This window comes from Sceloporus occidentalis, unplaced genomic scaffold (genome assembly GCF_023333645.1).
Source record: "Sceloporus occidentalis isolate IW3139 unplaced genomic scaffold, rSceOcc1.0.p SCAF_111, whole genome shotgun sequence".
In the NCBI taxonomy this organism is placed as follows: Eukaryota; Metazoa; Chordata; class Lepidosauria; order Squamata; family Phrynosomatidae; genus Sceloporus; species Sceloporus occidentalis.
Genome location: NW_028317091.1, coordinates 2834273 through 2850122, shown reverse-complemented (window position 1 = coordinate 2850122; position 15850 = coordinate 2834273). Strand labels below are relative to the sequence as shown.

Genomic DNA, 15850 nt, shown 5'->3' with positions numbered 1-15850 from the left:
GTCGCGCCGTCTCTTTTGATCCATACATTTGCCGGGACGACGCGTTTTATTTCGGTAACATGCGGCAGATCCAAGTCAGGGCAGGCTGCATTTAGCTAATCGAGCGCTGCCACCTGCTGGTTGTTTTCTGACACTGCACGATACTTTTTTTATTATTATTATTTGTGCGTCCAGCCGCTCTCCGTCACCACTGCAGAGTACGGAAAAAGAGAAGGAATGCCCAGCGGAGCTGGCAGAGCGCTGCCTGAGGGAACTACTGGGGAGAGCTGCCTACGGGAACATCAAGAACGCCATCAAGCCCGTCCTGATGTGAGTGAAACGCGCCAGGCGTCTGTCTTGGGTTAACATGCCCGGTTTCCAGATTGTAGGTACAGTTCATAGAGGTTTATAGATTTTCCGGTGCTTGATGTGCTCGGTCGCAACCTAATTTGTTTGGCGAGTAGCTCCAATGTACCCCGAGTTCTATATAGGAGTCCTGTTGTGCGCTATAATCTCAACTGCCGTAATTGTGCGCTGAGCATCTCTTATGGAAAGACAAGATATCCTGATTAGGGCTGGAAACATCCAGCCCAGGGGCTAAGTGGCCCAATAATAATAAAGGGGACCTGCATAGAAGGAACACAGAAAGGATCTAGCACTTGTTACTTTAGATCCCCCAATGACTGAATAATTTCAAAACACAAGGTAGTGCATGGAAACCCCAGGGACGGTCTCCCTCCATCCTAAATTATTAACTCTTTGCACTGTCTATAACTTTTTTGCATGTGGAGGATGGGGAAAAACTGATCTTCGGGTTTCCAGGGGTAACCTCACCCTAGTCCTAAAAAAATCAGGCTTGGCTCAGCTTCCCCCCATAATATAACATAAAGGCTTAATGGTCACCCATGTACTAGCATATAGAAGAATGACCTTATGGGGCAAAATAATACAACCCTGAATTTACCCCCAAATTTACCCTACCCCTGAGGTAATGTGATATCTTACCCCACGAACAACAGTCTATTAGAAGGCGAATACCTTTTTCGGGGGCCGATACGGCAATAATAAGAGAAGACGTAGCTCCATCTCCTGGGTTGGGTATCTGAACGCGGAGCTCATCCCCGGAATGTTCGATAAAAGATCCGACGTATATATGAATCCCGAACATTCTATATGAATGATGATCAGATTTATTCATTCATTCATTCATTGAACAGACACACATTGTATCCCAGCACTTCTGAGACCGATTCCCCGGTTGAGCGGTTATGTCCCTCGACGTTACCCATAATGCCTTTTTACCGGACCGTGATTAGAACCATGTGTATGTTTTTTAGGCATCTGGATAACCATTCCCTGTGGGAGCCGAAGACCTTCGCCGTGAGATGCTTTGAGATCATCATGTACTCCATACAGGTGAGACCTGGAGAAAGAATGACTGCCAGGCCCCCGGCTGGATGCCCCCGCTGGATGCCCCGGCTCGGCTGTAATTTTGTGGGGTTTGTTCTTTGTTCAGCCGCAGCATTCCCATCTGGTCATTCAGCAGCTGTTGGGACATCTGGATGCCAACAGCAGGAGCCTGGCCACGGTTCGCGCAGGCATCGTGGAAGTTCTGTCTGAGGCAGCGGTCATTGCAGCCACGGGATCCGTAGGTATGGCTGTAGATGCATTAGAACGTTAGGAACGTAACACTATATTATATATATATATATAGGGCTCCATACTGGCCAGAATGTATACATCACCACCGACCTGGAATTTTCCAACAGGTCAACACCTATTCCCTCCGTCTAGTCACCCGTTTATCCTGACGTAAAGACTCAAACCTTAATCAGTCGTCATATGCCTATCCCATGCGTGTTTTGTACCCTCACTCTATTACCCTCTACCACTTCTGCTGGGAGGCTGTTCCACTTATCTATCACAATCTGGACAAAGTAAAACGTCCTTATGTTACTTCTAAGCCTCCAACCCTCTTAGCTACCCCCCCACCCCTGCCTTTTGACTTTGATGCCCCTTTTCTTGCTTAGGTCCCACTGTGTTGGAATTGTTTAACACTTTGCTGAGACATCTCAGACTGAGCATCGACTACGAGTTAACTGGCAGCTATGACTCCACTATAAACATTGGTACCAAAATTATCAAGGAGCACGAAGAGAGGATGTTCCAGGAGGGGATCATAAAGACCATCGGTAAGAGGATGCCAGTAACATTGTTAATGTATACAGTAATATAACCCCCAGCGCTGTATACAGTAATATAACCCCCAGCGCTGTATACAGTAATATAACCCCCCAGTGCTGTATACAGTAATATAACCCCCAGCGCTGTATACAGTAATATAACCCCCCAGCGCTGTATACAGTAATATAACCCCCAGCGCTGTATACAGTAATATAACCCCCAGCGCTGTATACAGTAATATAACCCCCCAGCGCTGTATACAGTAATATAACCCCCCAGCGCTGTATACAGTAATATAACCCCCAGCGCTGTATACAGTAATATAACACGCAGCGCTGTATACAGTAATATAACCCCCCCAGCGCTGTATACAGTAATATAACCCCCAGCGCTGTATACAGTAATATAACCCCCAGCGCTGTATACAGTAATATAACCCCCCAGCGCTGTCTACAGTAATATAACAACCCCCAACGCTGTATACAGTAATATAACCTCCCCAGCGGTGTATACAGTAATATAACCACCCCCGGCGCTGTATACAGTAATATAACCCCCCCAGCACTGTATACAGTAATATAACCCCCAGCGCTGTATACAGTAATATAACCCCCCAGCGCTGTATACAGTAATATAACCCCCAGCACTGTATACAGTAATATAACCCCCAGCACTGTATACAGTGATATAACCCCCCAGCGCTGTATACAGTAATATAACCCCCAGCGCTGTATACAGTAATATAACCCCCCAGCGCTGTATACAGTAATATAACCCCAGCGCTGTATACAGTAATATAACCCCCCAGTGCTGTATACAGTAATATAAACCCCAGCGCTGTATACAGTAATATAATCCCCCAGCGCTGTATACAGTAATATAACCCCCAGCACTGTATACAGTAATATAACCCCCCCGGCGCTGTATACAGTAATAACCCCTCGGCGCTGTATACAGTAATATAACCCCCAGCACTGTATACAGTAATATAATCCCCCAGCGCTGTATACAGTAATATAACCCCCAACACTGTATACAGTAATATAACCCCCCCGGCGCTGTATACAGTAATGTCTTTTTTTATCTCATTTTGTCCCAATAAACTCCCTTTATCTGCAGACCTGGAGCCGCCGTTGCTGTCAGTCATGTGATATTTTGGGTGACTTTCCCGGATTAAACCCCACACTGAGCTGATGCTTTATGGCGATGCTAATGAAGTCCGTTCCTCCATAGTCTTTTGTTTGGATCTCAAAGGCAATTATCGCCAACTGGCAATTACTAACACTAAACATTTTTAAACACTTTTTATAAAGCATCGTTTGCAGTTCTTAAAATCAATCCAAGCAATGTCCAGCAGGGGGCAGCACCGTACCGTAAAACCATATGCTGGCTGCTCCTGTATGTATGCAGACCCAGGGGTGGAATAAAGCGTACGGGATGTAGGAGCCGTTTGTGAGCAGCAGGAATTTTTACAACCCAACGTATTTCCGATGTTCCCGGTAGTACTATGTGTGTTTACCGATAAACATATTCCAGCCGATAGGATTTATAATAAAACAAACGTTCTTTTTTAAGGGTCTTTTGCGAGGACGCTGCCGACGTACCAGAGATCCGAAGTCATGCTGTTTATAATGGGGAAGGTACCGCTTCCATCCTTACATCACCAGATGGACCCGGGCAAAATGGGGTGAGAAATTAGATTCCATAACTGTGTGTAGTGCCCCCCCCCCGAAAAGCTGTTATTATCTTTCTATAGTTCTATAGCTATGTGTGTGGCTTTGTATGTTAGTATGTGTCTGTGTATGTTAGTGTGTGTGTCTGTGTACGTTAGGTTGTGTCTTTGTATGTTAGTGTGTGTGACTGTGTATGTTAGTGTGTGTCTGGCTATGTTGGTGTCTTAGTGTGCGTGTTAATGTGTCTGGTTGTGTTAGTGTGAGTGTTTTTGTGGGTATGTGTCAGCGTGAGTGTCTGTGTGTTAGTGTTGAGTGCAATGTTCCCTCTAATTTTTCTTAGGTGGTGTGCGCAGAAAATTTCTCTTGTGCAAACATTTTCCCAGAGCCAAAATTTTAAAGGTGAAATTCTCACTGCATAAGTAAATTATGAGCGAATAACGAGCGGAGGCTCCAGGCCGCATAAAGGATAAAAAAAAAATTGGGAAAAACTGTTGTGCGCAGGGGCGTACCCAGAGCCGGCCTTAGGCGTTGTGGTGCCCTGTGCGGACTACTACTCTGGTGCCCCCCCTCACTACCCCCCCGCCCCTTCAAACTACCCCCCCCTCTGCCCCTTCAAACTACACCCCCCTCTGCCCCTTCAAACTACACCCCCCCCTCTGCCCCTTCAAACTACACCCCCCCCCACTTACCTTGTTGCCGGAGTCCTGCGGTGAGAGCGGGAGGCATCCGTCTTCTCGCTCTGCCGCGGTGCCGGCATTTCATGTTGAGCGCCGGAATAGTCCGGCGCTCAACATGAGATGCCGGCACCACGACGGAGTCACGGAGAGTAAGGGGTGCCTAGCGGTTGCTGAGAACTTCACGAGCAACCACTCGGCGGCCCTGCCCGGGACTTAGATTAAAGCATCGGGTTTTTTTTTTGTTTTTTTTTAAATTTATTTAACATGAATGATGTTAAATAAAGTTAAAAAAAACCGATGTTTTAAGTTAAGTCCCCGGCAGGCGCCCTTGCTACCAGGGTGCTATAAAGGGTGTGGGGGGGGTCCCACGTACAGGATCCGCCCCAGGTGCCAAATACTCTAGGTACGCACAGGGCCGGCCTTAGGGGTGTGCTACCTGTGCGACCGCATAGGGCGCCTATGCGGTCGCACAGGTAGCACACCCCTAAGGCCGGCCCTGTGCGTACCTAGAGTATTTGGCACCTGGGGCGGATCCTGTACGTGGGACCCCCCCACACCCTTTAAAACTGCATAGCTTCTATCGTTAGGCAAACATTGACAGGGGTACAGCATAACTGTTATCAATATTTACTATGGCAGACATTGACGGTGGTACAACATAACACCTATCACTATATACTGAAGCAGACATTCACCGTGTTACAGCATAACTGCTATCATTAAATACTGAGGCAAACATTGACGGTGGTACAGCATAACTGCTATCATTATATACTAAGGCAAACATTGACGGTGGTGCAGCATAACTGCTAACATTATATAGTGTGGCAAACATTGACAGTGGTACAGCATAACTGCTATCACTATATACTAAGCCAAACATTGATGTGGTGTAGGCCTACCACTTTAGTGTCTGCCCTAGTATCTCTCTATATATATATATATATGCACCGAAATGAAAATTCTGGACCTGAAAATTTAGCATTCACTTGACACACAAAAAAAAAACACTTTTATTAAAAGTAACACACCAAAATTAGACAAAAAAATCAACAAATATATATATATATATATATATATATATATATATATATAATAAACAGCAATCACACTCCTATCATGTCCAGGTTCTAGCAGGTACTGGTTGCTTGGGCATGATAGGAGTGGGATTGCTGTTAGCAATCATATATATATATTAATATTGTTATCTAATTTTTCTGTCCAATTTTGGTGTGTTACTTACTTTTAATAAAGGTGTGGTTAACACCAAAATTGAACAAAAAAATATAGTTGCTAACAGCAATCTCACTCCTATCATGCTCAGGCAGCCAGTACATGCTGGAACCTGAGCATGATAAGAATATGATTACAGCCTCCCTATGCCATGCTATCCCCCACACACACTTACACATCCATGCTATCACACACACAAACTCATTCACAAACATTCAGTTTAAACTACAGCATAACACCCATCACTCTCACACACTTACTAATTCACTCTCACAGAATGTTTTCCTACCTTTTCTCTGTCACTGTCACTTTTCCTCCTCTTCGTTCTTCCTCTTCTGTGTCCTCTCTTTCCATTGCGGTGGGGGCGGTGGGGGCGCGGCTTCAGTGCTGTGCGCCGGGATATGACATCAAATCCCGACGCACAGCATCAGTTGCCGCGCGCATCGCAGGGGAGCAGGATCAGAGGTCTGTATTAACAGACCTCCCGCTCCCTTGATTTTTTTTAAGACGAGATCCTTGATCTCCCTCTAACCGAGCCTGCACCTCTAGCGCTCCCTCTCAAAGCTATGTGCGCGCGCACAAGCGCACAGCTTAGAGGGAACACTGGTTGAGTGCCTGGTTGTGTGAGTCTCTGGATGAGTGTTTTAGTATGAGTTTCTGTGTGAGTGTGTGTGTTTTAAGTGTCTGTGTGTCTGGATATGTTTAGTGTGCATGTCTGTTAGTGATGTTGCTTAGTTGTGTTAGTGTCGGTGCCTTAGTCTCTCTGTCTGGTTGTGCCAATGTGAGTGCCCCTGATCATGTTATGATTATTCCTCCCCATTTAGTTATCTCTCCCCTATTGTTAAGTTGCGGATTGCTTCTGATGGGCTCGGGCAGCCTTTTTACTGGCGAGGGAGGAGAGTTTAAGGCCAGGATATTGATTATTTAATGCTAGTTCTGCCGCAGATCTGAGCCGTCTTCTGTAAGTCCATCTTTTATATTTTCTAATTCATTTCACTGCCTTTTGGTAAAGTTTTTAAATACTCACCATCGTTATCCAACCATTTCCTTGGGTATGTTATTTATTGTGATACTGAGGGTAGATGAGGGAGCAGTGGTGGATCCAGGGAATGGCTCACCAGCAGCTGTGTCAGGGGCCAACAGTGTAAAGTTAAATAAGAGTCTCTGAATTTAATAACATATCTATAAGGTGTTTATAAATCTTTCTATTTCAAAGATTTTTTTATTTACTTTGTGATGATTCCTGGTTGAATTTACTGACTTCTCTTTTTAACCGCAGGGAAAACAGGAATCGTCTGATCCAGATCATGCTGCTGAAGTCTCTTCTTCAGGTATATTTTATCATTATCTTGGATTTTTTTAAACATTATTTTTTAATTTTACAAAACACGACAAAATAGGGTACGTTGCCCCGCCCCCACTGAGCGGCTGATAATATTTTATGGTGTCTTTTAGTCATACCGGGTATGATTGGGAGGCTCCGGGCGAAGTGCTGATTCCCGGGGTCACTTTCCTCGTTCTCTGGGAAGTGCGACAGTGTTTGGCCACGCCCACACTCAGCCTACTTAAGGCTAGCCCCACCCACATCTGCAGCTAGCCCTGCCCAATGCATGGCTATCCCCACCTCCTGTCCCTCATGAATCCACTTCCCCAGGAGAGGGTGAGCTCCAGGTGGCCCACCCTGCAAAGATACGAGTATTCTTATAGACCGATAGCCCACACTTGATAATCCCTCTTCCCTTACGCTTTGGTTGTATTTGCTAATTAAAAAAAGATTTTTAATCTAAATTTAAAAAATATTTGTAAAATTGAAAAAAAATTCTTTATAAAATTTTTTTTTTTTTTAGATAAAATGTGCCAGCCCCCCCCCACCTGCTTCATTATGTTATTCTCTCCCCAGGTCTCCATGGGCTTCCAGTGCAGTAACATGCTAACTGCCCTGCCCAACTCTTTCCTCGACCCCTTACTGTCCGCCGTGTTGATGGAAGACACTGAAATCCGTCTCCTGGTCCTGGAGACCCTCGTCTGCCTCATTGATCGCCACGGAAACAGACGCAAATTTTCAACGATCAGGTAGGAGACTCTTTATAATATGTCTGCGGCCCCCCTTATAAAGATAGGAGAGGGACGGGAAAAGAATTGGATAATGCTAGCCGTGCCACATTGTGCCACATATCTCTCTGATGGGTGTTGGGCTCGTCTGGCTTCCTTTCTTCTGTTTTACGTCTGCCTTGCTTCGTTCATATTGCAGCACTGTGCCAGATATCGCCGTTCTGAAGCTCAAAGTCGATAAATGTTCCAGACAGGACACTCTCTTTATGAAGAAGGTAAGCGTCCTGGGCCGTTTGGGGGTATGGGGTTTTTTTCGCATGAGACCTTTGCATTTTGAACCATACCAAGGCCCAACTTTTGGGCAAATTCCACAATTATTTTGACCGCCATAGAAGTTGAGAACTCTTGAGTTGTAGTCAAGATGCGAGCGGCTCTCTGAGCTGTAGGTCCTCATCTTCTGGGGATTTCGTACGTCAATCACTTGGACTTCGGAAACGAACACTAAACTTTTTGTACGATTTGTTTTTTTGGGGGGAATTTTCTGGTCTTGGTCAAGTTAATTTTCCACTTGCATTTGGATGTTTTTCTCCGGTGAGAACGTGCAGCGGGAATTGGCTAGGCCGGCGCGGAGAGCCGATGGCTTGAGAACCTCACCTTCACCTGCTTGAAGTTCTAAGAACATCTTATAAAAAGAACCAGAAGTTATTTATAACCAGATTCCGATAGCGTTCTAAACTTAAAAGAGAGGCGAGCCAGCCGGTGAAGCCGGGCTCCAGGGTCGCCTCATTGAGCTGACTCAGCCCACGACGTCCTCAAAAGCTTCCATGTGGACCGTGGGGAGGACCAAAATACTAAGTATTAGGCAGAATATAAGCTGGCTGTTTCTTATACCCCTCAACGCTTGACGATCCGACCCAAGCGATTTTAGAACCCAGAATGTCCTCGCGAGCTTCCATCTGGACGCTCACGAGGATCAAAGTCCATCGAGTGTGAGCTGGCGCTGGCTCGTACGCCACGACTCTCGACAATCGCGGCTCAGTGATCTGAGGACCCTAGGGTGAGGGTTCTAAGACCATCTCCTGTGTCTCGTCTCCAGCATTCCCAACATCTGTATCGGCACATCTACCTGAGCTGCAACGACCCCAGCAACACCCAGGTGCACTACGAGGCTGTCTACGGGCTTCTGGTTATGATAAGTATTGAGTTGGCCAATGAAGAAGTCGTGGTGGACCTCATCCGGCTGGTTTTGGCCATCCAGGTAAATGTGTGCCTTTAATATAGGGGACCTACTAAAATAAACGGGGGGAGCTACTAGTTGTGTGGATATGTACCTGTGCAGATATTGTTCAGATTATTATTAATCATTATAATTTAATTATTAGTCATAATAATGCATTAATATTTATCATCAATCATATTAATAATCATAATAATATATTACCGGTATTATTATTATTTATGTAGGCGATACTTTAAATATTAAGATATTATACTGTTGCACTAGGATTGTATAGATCGTCATTAAAAATTCGAGGGGGTCTCCCGCTATTTTTGCCATAGAGCATCAGCTCGCTGTGGTGTTTGCGCCGGGGAAGTCACCCTGTTGTAGATGATAACGCATTATCTTTATGGATGAATAATTTGTTTCCAGGATATGGCTATAAATAACGAAGACAACCTACCCGCGTATAGCCGCTGCGCCATGCATGCGCTCTGTGCCGCGTATCTCAACTTGATCAGCCAGCTCACCACAGTGCCAGCGTTTTGCCAACACATACACGAGGTCAGAAATCCGAATTCTGTTCGTTCTATGGGTTCTGGGGTCAGAATGTTATTATCCTCTACACCATTGTTGTGGGACTAGCAACCTTCAGGCCTCCCCCCCCAAAACTGTCTGAGCCACTGAGAGGGTGGTAGATAAGTGGAACAGCCTCACAGCAGAAGTGGTAGAGGTTAAGGGAATTTAAACACGCGTGGCTCCTGTATCTTAGTCCATACCAAAGACTGATTAAGGATGAGGATGGACATCATAACAGATGAAAGAGAGTTGATTTGTGGGATATGGGATCATTTTGAGAGCCGGAGCTGTGAATTGCGTTGGCCGTAGTCCGTAGTCGTATTCAGGAGCGCTTGTGGAATGAGTTGGGTGATAGAAAGGGGGGCAGAAAGCTTTGTCTGTATTCTGAATACTCCAGTAACGCAGAACATTCATGAAATGCCCTTTTATCACAGAAACGTGGCTCTGCGTGTAGTCATAGCATCTCATTCCGGATCAGGACAGAGATTTCTTTCTCTATTTACCCTGACAGGTTATAGAGATGAGGAAGAAGGACGCTCCTTATTTGCTTCCAGAAGATGTGTTCTCGGAGAAGCCTCGGTAAGACCTCCTGCAATCCCTGCGCTGACCACCAGGGGTAGCACATTGTCCTCGAGCAATATTTATTATTTATGATAATATTATTATTACCATTATTATTATTATTGTTTTATTTATGTGGCACCAACACTTTCCGCAGCTTATTTTCCAGTCCATACATTCAAAGGGTACGATAAAACTCAAATGGACGGATACACCGATACAAACTTACAGTCTACAGGATTACATTGAGTTTTCTTTCCGTGGATAAATACGGTGCGGTTTTAGGGCCAGTAAGACCCGGGTGTTAATAAGGTTCCGGTGTTCTGTGCCAGGACAGAATATAATTTCATGATGTAACAGTAAACCCAAAACCTAGTCGCCCAAAATCGATAAAATGTCATTTTAAATGGACACCTTGTCCATCAAATGCACTTTAATGCTTGGGAGCTGCAGCTTCTCCTAAAGTGCTTTGATGTTTGTAGGTTTAATAAATGAATATTACAGTACTTACAATGTATTTTAATATGCGTTCTTTGGGGTTTGGTGTTTCAGCTCCTTGAACTTCAACTTACAAATTACCTCAATGAGCTTCTGCTGTAGAAATAACTTGGCTGGCCCTATATAATGTATAGTTAATTAAACAAGTCTTCTTACCCATTTAATTATACATTATACATGACCAGCTCAACCTGCCAGTGTTGGACCTTCATAATGAATGGCGTGAGAAAGTTAAAACCACAGCTCTCCTGCAAACTCTCCTTTTAGTGAATAAAGCCCTTTGTTGGCTGCGTAGGACACCGCACTGCCCACTTAAATTTCTTGTCAAAGTAAGAACTTGAAGGAGGTAAAGCCATCATCTGCTATCTGAATTCTCATCCAGGTGGTCGAAGAGCGTGGAGCACACTCAAAGCGACCTGCTCTTCCTGCAGAGTAAAGTGAGTGAGGTCCTGGGTGGCAGCGGATACAACTCAGACCGACTGAGCACCCCGTACGTCCCTCAACTAACAGGTAAGCCTTACACGGCACCGCCGGCTGCCAGGGTCTCACCTCCTACAGAGGTGGGGTCGAGGGAGACGGATATATATGTCTTTCTGGTTTATTCACTATGCCGCAGGTTATTGGAGCATCTCACCGTCCTCACTGTGCATTATGAAGGGACCTCTGAGGTCTTCCACGCTTACCTGATTTTTCATTATGAAGGGACCTCCTGAGGTCCTCAAAGCTTATCTGATTCATCTCTATGAAGGGACCACAGCTTATCTTACTCTGCCAACGTTGGTCCTCTAAAATGTATTGCAATCCTCCTTGCATATGGGGTACCGTTGTGAGTCCAAGGTTTGCAATTAAACAAAGCCTTTCCATTCGACCAGTCAGTCTGCGTAAACTATCGACAACTTTGTATAAACGGCTCTTTTTTCAGAGGCTTCCAAGCATTAAGTCACGGAATATCTTTCTGTTTCAAAGATGAGGACAGGTTGTCCAAGAGGAAAAGCATTGGAGAGACCATATCGCTGCAGGTCGAAGTCGACTCCAGAAACAGCCCCGAGAAAGAGGAGGTATGGGAAATGCTTGTTGGGTGAAACCTATAATTTGCAAGCAGGTCGGCCCTATCCGGCCCCCGTCTAGCCGCCCGTTTCTCCTGCTGTAAGGACTCAAACCTTAATCAGTCGTCGGTCTCATCCCACTTATCCACCACCCTCTCAGTAAAGTCATCCTTCCTTACATCACATCTAATGACTGTACACAAATTTTTCATCTTATGTATTTTATGAGTTTTAATTTTTTGAATTAATTTGTTTTTTTTAGTATAATTATATTAATTATCTAAATATCTGCTTTTTTTTTTCCTTATTAGAGAGCTCCGGCAGAGGAAATCACATTTGAGACTTTGAAGATGGCCATAGGTAGGCTACAACCTAAATTTAATCGGGAAATAAAAAATAGATCAGGAAGTATTTAAAAAAAAAAAAAAAAATGTATTCTAAAAATATATATTTTAAAAAAATGTAATAAAAATTTGTTTAAATTGTAAACAAAAAAACCACTATATAAATGGTATATGATAAAATTAATATAATATATATAAAGCATTAAAATAAAAATATAAAACAAATGCCAAATTGGAGAATTAGAAATTCACTTTTCTTCTTCTTGGGCTCCGTCTCCTGGAGATAACGGTATTTTTGTGATTCGGCAGACAGCGTTGCCGTAGAAGAACAAGAAAGGGAAAGAAGGCGCCAGGTGGTGGAAAAATTCCAGAAGGCTCCTTTTGAAGAAATTGCAGCACATTGTGGAGCCAGGGTAAAATTATTTTTTTAAAAAAAACTACATTTTAATTAATCTAATTGGGGCCTATTGGGGCAGAGACAGCCTATTATCATTTTTTGGGGTTCTTAATGTCCCCTATCCAACCTACTTTGCTGAATTTAACACTTTTATAACTAAATACAGCAGTAGAAACATAATTCCAGGACTCCCAGAAGGAATTCCTTAATAAAAAGGTTTTTTTTGTTTTTTTTTACCGGGAACATTTATTTTTTTCATGTGACACAAAACTAGTCACTGATAGGTTGTTGCCATAGACACTAAAATCTTAAAAGTGTCTGTGATTTTATGTCATTAAACCTTCAGAGGGAAGGATACAATGAGGGGTCTGTTAAGGTTTATTCAGGTTTAAAATACATTAGTTGAATATGTAAGCATCAGAAAAATATTATCTTCCCCAGTAAAAAGAAAGTTATGTTCCCCCAAATCCTGCGTATGCCGGCTGTATCCTTTTTACATCGACCGCCATGAATGCTCCTGTGTAATATATTTCTTTTCTGTTTTTTTATTAAGGCAACATTGTTACAAAGTAAACTCAATCAGATTTTTGAGCTGACCATTCGGTAAGTGAACGTTACGACCGGTCGATGGCGTTGGTGAAATGTGTAGTCTCTGCCGTACGTCACAGCAGTCTGCTCTTCATGTTATTGACATTTCACACGACGCATTGATCCTGTTCTGGCCCCAGTTGTAGTTCAGCCATTTGTATGATTTCTCGCTCTGTTATCTGAGCCCCGATCTACTAGACAAAGACCCCAAACTCCCTATCATACTGCCTGTGGTAAAACAATAGAATGGCTCCGTCTTAATTACCCATCTGGACACTCTGACTCTCAGGGGCATAACTAGAAACCACAGGCCCCTAAACAACTTGTCTGTGCTTTTTTTTTTTGCCCCCATTCCAACATACACTCTGGCACATATATGCAGACATGCGTACACAAATTACACACACACATACATTCACACACAATTAGACATCCATGCTCTGTTTCACACACACACACACACATTTATGCTCACACACAAACACTGTTACACCTCCATGCTCACACACACACACACACAATTAGACATTCATGCTCAGACACCCAACTAGACATCCATGCTAACACACACACATAATTAGACATCCATACTAACAATTATACATACATACATACATACATACATACATACATACTTGCCCCTGCTTACCTCTAAGCGCTCCTGCAGCTTTCTCTCTGTGCGGGCAGATTCGCTTTCCCCAGTGGTTTCATACACTTCTGTCTCCCTGTGCCGGTTCAAAATAGTTTAGGAAGGGCCCTTTCTGACCAGGAGCGGTGCGGTCCAGGTCAGGAGGGCGGTTTCTAAATTATTTAAATCGGTAAGAGGAGACACGAACAAGGGGTCACAGGGGTAGTTACGCCAGTGCCCAAAATATCACATGACCAATGACAATGGTGGCCTCCAGGTCTGCAGATAAAGGGAGTTTATTGGAATAATACCAGGTTTTTGTCAATACTGACCTTCATTGCTGCGCTTCATATACAGCACTGGGGGGCTATATTTCTGTATACAGCGCTGGGGGTTATATTACTGTATACAGCGCTGGGGTTATATTACTGTATACAGCGCTGGGGGTTATATTACTGTATACAGCGCTGGGGGGCTATATTTCTGTATACAGCGCTGGGGGGTTATATTACTGTATACAGTGCTGGGGGGTTATATTACTGTATACAGCGCTGGGGGTTATATTACTGTATACAGCGCTGGGGGGGTTATATTACTGTATACAGCGCTGGGGGATATTACTGTATACAGCGCTGGGGGTTATTACTGTATACAGCGCTGGGGGGTTATATTACTGTATACAGCGCTGGGGGGTTATATTACTGTATACAGCGCTGGGGGTTATATTACTGTATACAGCGCTGGGGGGTTATATTACTGTATACAGCGCTGGCGGGTTATATTACTGTATACAGCGCTGGCGGGTTATATTACTGTATACAGCGCTGGGGGTTATTACTGTATACAGTGCTGGGGGGTTATATTACTGTATACAGCGCTGGGGGGTTATATTACTGTATACAGCGCTGGGGGGTTATATTACTGTATACAGTGCTGGGGGGTTATATTACTGTATACAGCGCTGGGGGTTATATTACTGTATACAGCGCTGGGGGGTTATATTACTGTATACAGCGCTGGGGGGTTATATTACTGTATACAGTGCTGGGGGGTTATATTACTGTATACAGCGCTGGCGGGTTATATTACTGTATACAGCGCCAAAATGGTCTTATAATCAAGAAAATACAGTACTTTAGAACTTTATGTGTATGGGAGCAGCCATCTTATCTTCCTGTGACCAGGATGTGTGTGATTGTTCCTCCCCGTTAAGTTATGCAGTTACTGATTGTGGTTGACGTGCTTCATTCCATCAAAACTGACTTTTGGGAAGAATAATTCCTATTCTATAAAACCCAAGATAGAAAAAAATATAATTCACAATATAATATAATACTATAATTAATAAAATATAATTTTTGATCGGAAAGTGGATACCTGCTGTGATATCACAGACCCCGGCGTGCACGGATTCTCTGGAGATACCGGGGATGAAATAACCCAATGATTGCCTTTGCCAACGTTTCTCAACTAACAGAATGACCTTCTTCCGGTTCCATTAACATCTGTCTCTGCCCTGTTGCAGGCCGCCTCCAAGTCCATCCGGTACAATCACCGCCGCGTACGGCCAGACCCCAAATCACTCGATACCGGTATACGAGATGAAGTTCCCAGACCTGTGTGTCTACTGACCGACGGGGCAACCTTCCGAAGACAAACGGACTGAGAATAAAGCCTCGCGCATGGTTATCTGTCCTCCATCCCCAGAGCGTAGACCGGTTCATCATCTCCCGAATGCCACTTCTTCAGGACTGAAATCACAGAGCCCCGACAGCCCTTTGGCGGGTTCCTGACGTGCGCTCCGTGTCCCGTTATTGTTCCTTTTTGGTGCGCTCTACGTCCAAGCAGAATGCAAAGCAGAGAGAGAGCTTGAAAACAATGGAGGCTTGGGAATGATTTGTAAGGGGATACTACCTAGAATCCAAATGTTCTACCCCCCCCACCACCACCAACCTGTGAACTGTCTCTGTTAAGTAGTACTAAGCTAACACAACATAACAAACTTTTAGGGGTAGATTCACTTAGTGCAGAGCCTTGTAGTCAGCGGTGAGAAAAGCCTTTTTATGATAGTACGGGTTTAACGAGATCGATTTCGTTCTGTCGGTGAGTTTCTCCTCCTTCCATAACAGGTGGGATCTGTAGGCGGGTGATGCCAGGCCGGTGCGTCATTCCATACATTTACATGGCAACAT

At 44.3% G+C, this 15850-nt stretch overlaps 1 protein-coding gene across 2 annotated transcripts in view; it reads left to right on the top strand.

Annotated features, from left to right (window-relative positions):
- LOC149283149 (protein EFR3 homolog B-like) overlaps positions 1 to 15289 on the top strand; it is a 36970-nt gene extending 21681 nt beyond the window's left edge. Inside the window, exons 6-22 of one of the 2 annotated variants that reach the window (XM_089497923.1) lie at positions 175 to 309; positions 1317 to 1395; positions 1496 to 1631; positions 2010 to 2171; positions 3739 to 3850; positions 7026 to 7077; positions 7647 to 7819; positions 7998 to 8073; positions 8895 to 9056; positions 9450 to 9581; positions 10108 to 10175; positions 11038 to 11165; positions 11622 to 11713; positions 12013 to 12061; positions 12355 to 12458; positions 12996 to 13045; positions 15184 to 15289. In XM_089497923.1, the coding sequence (XP_089354049.1) occupies positions 175 to 309; positions 1317 to 1395; positions 1496 to 1631; positions 2010 to 2171; positions 3739 to 3850; positions 7026 to 7077; positions 7647 to 7819; positions 7998 to 8073; positions 8895 to 9056; positions 9450 to 9581; positions 10108 to 10175; positions 11038 to 11165; positions 11622 to 11713; positions 12013 to 12061; positions 12355 to 12458; positions 12996 to 13045; positions 15184 to 15289 (1816 nt within the window). Of the gene's footprint in view, positions 1 to 174; positions 310 to 1316; positions 1396 to 1495; positions 1632 to 2009; positions 2172 to 3738; positions 3851 to 7025; positions 7078 to 7646; positions 7820 to 7997; positions 8074 to 8894; positions 9057 to 9449; positions 9582 to 10107; positions 10176 to 11037; positions 11166 to 11588; positions 11714 to 12012; positions 12062 to 12354; positions 12459 to 12995; positions 13046 to 15183 lie in introns of both variants that reach the window. The other variant, XM_089497922.1, reaches the window with a different exon arrangement.
- Positions 15290 to 15850: the final 561 nt, after the last annotated feature.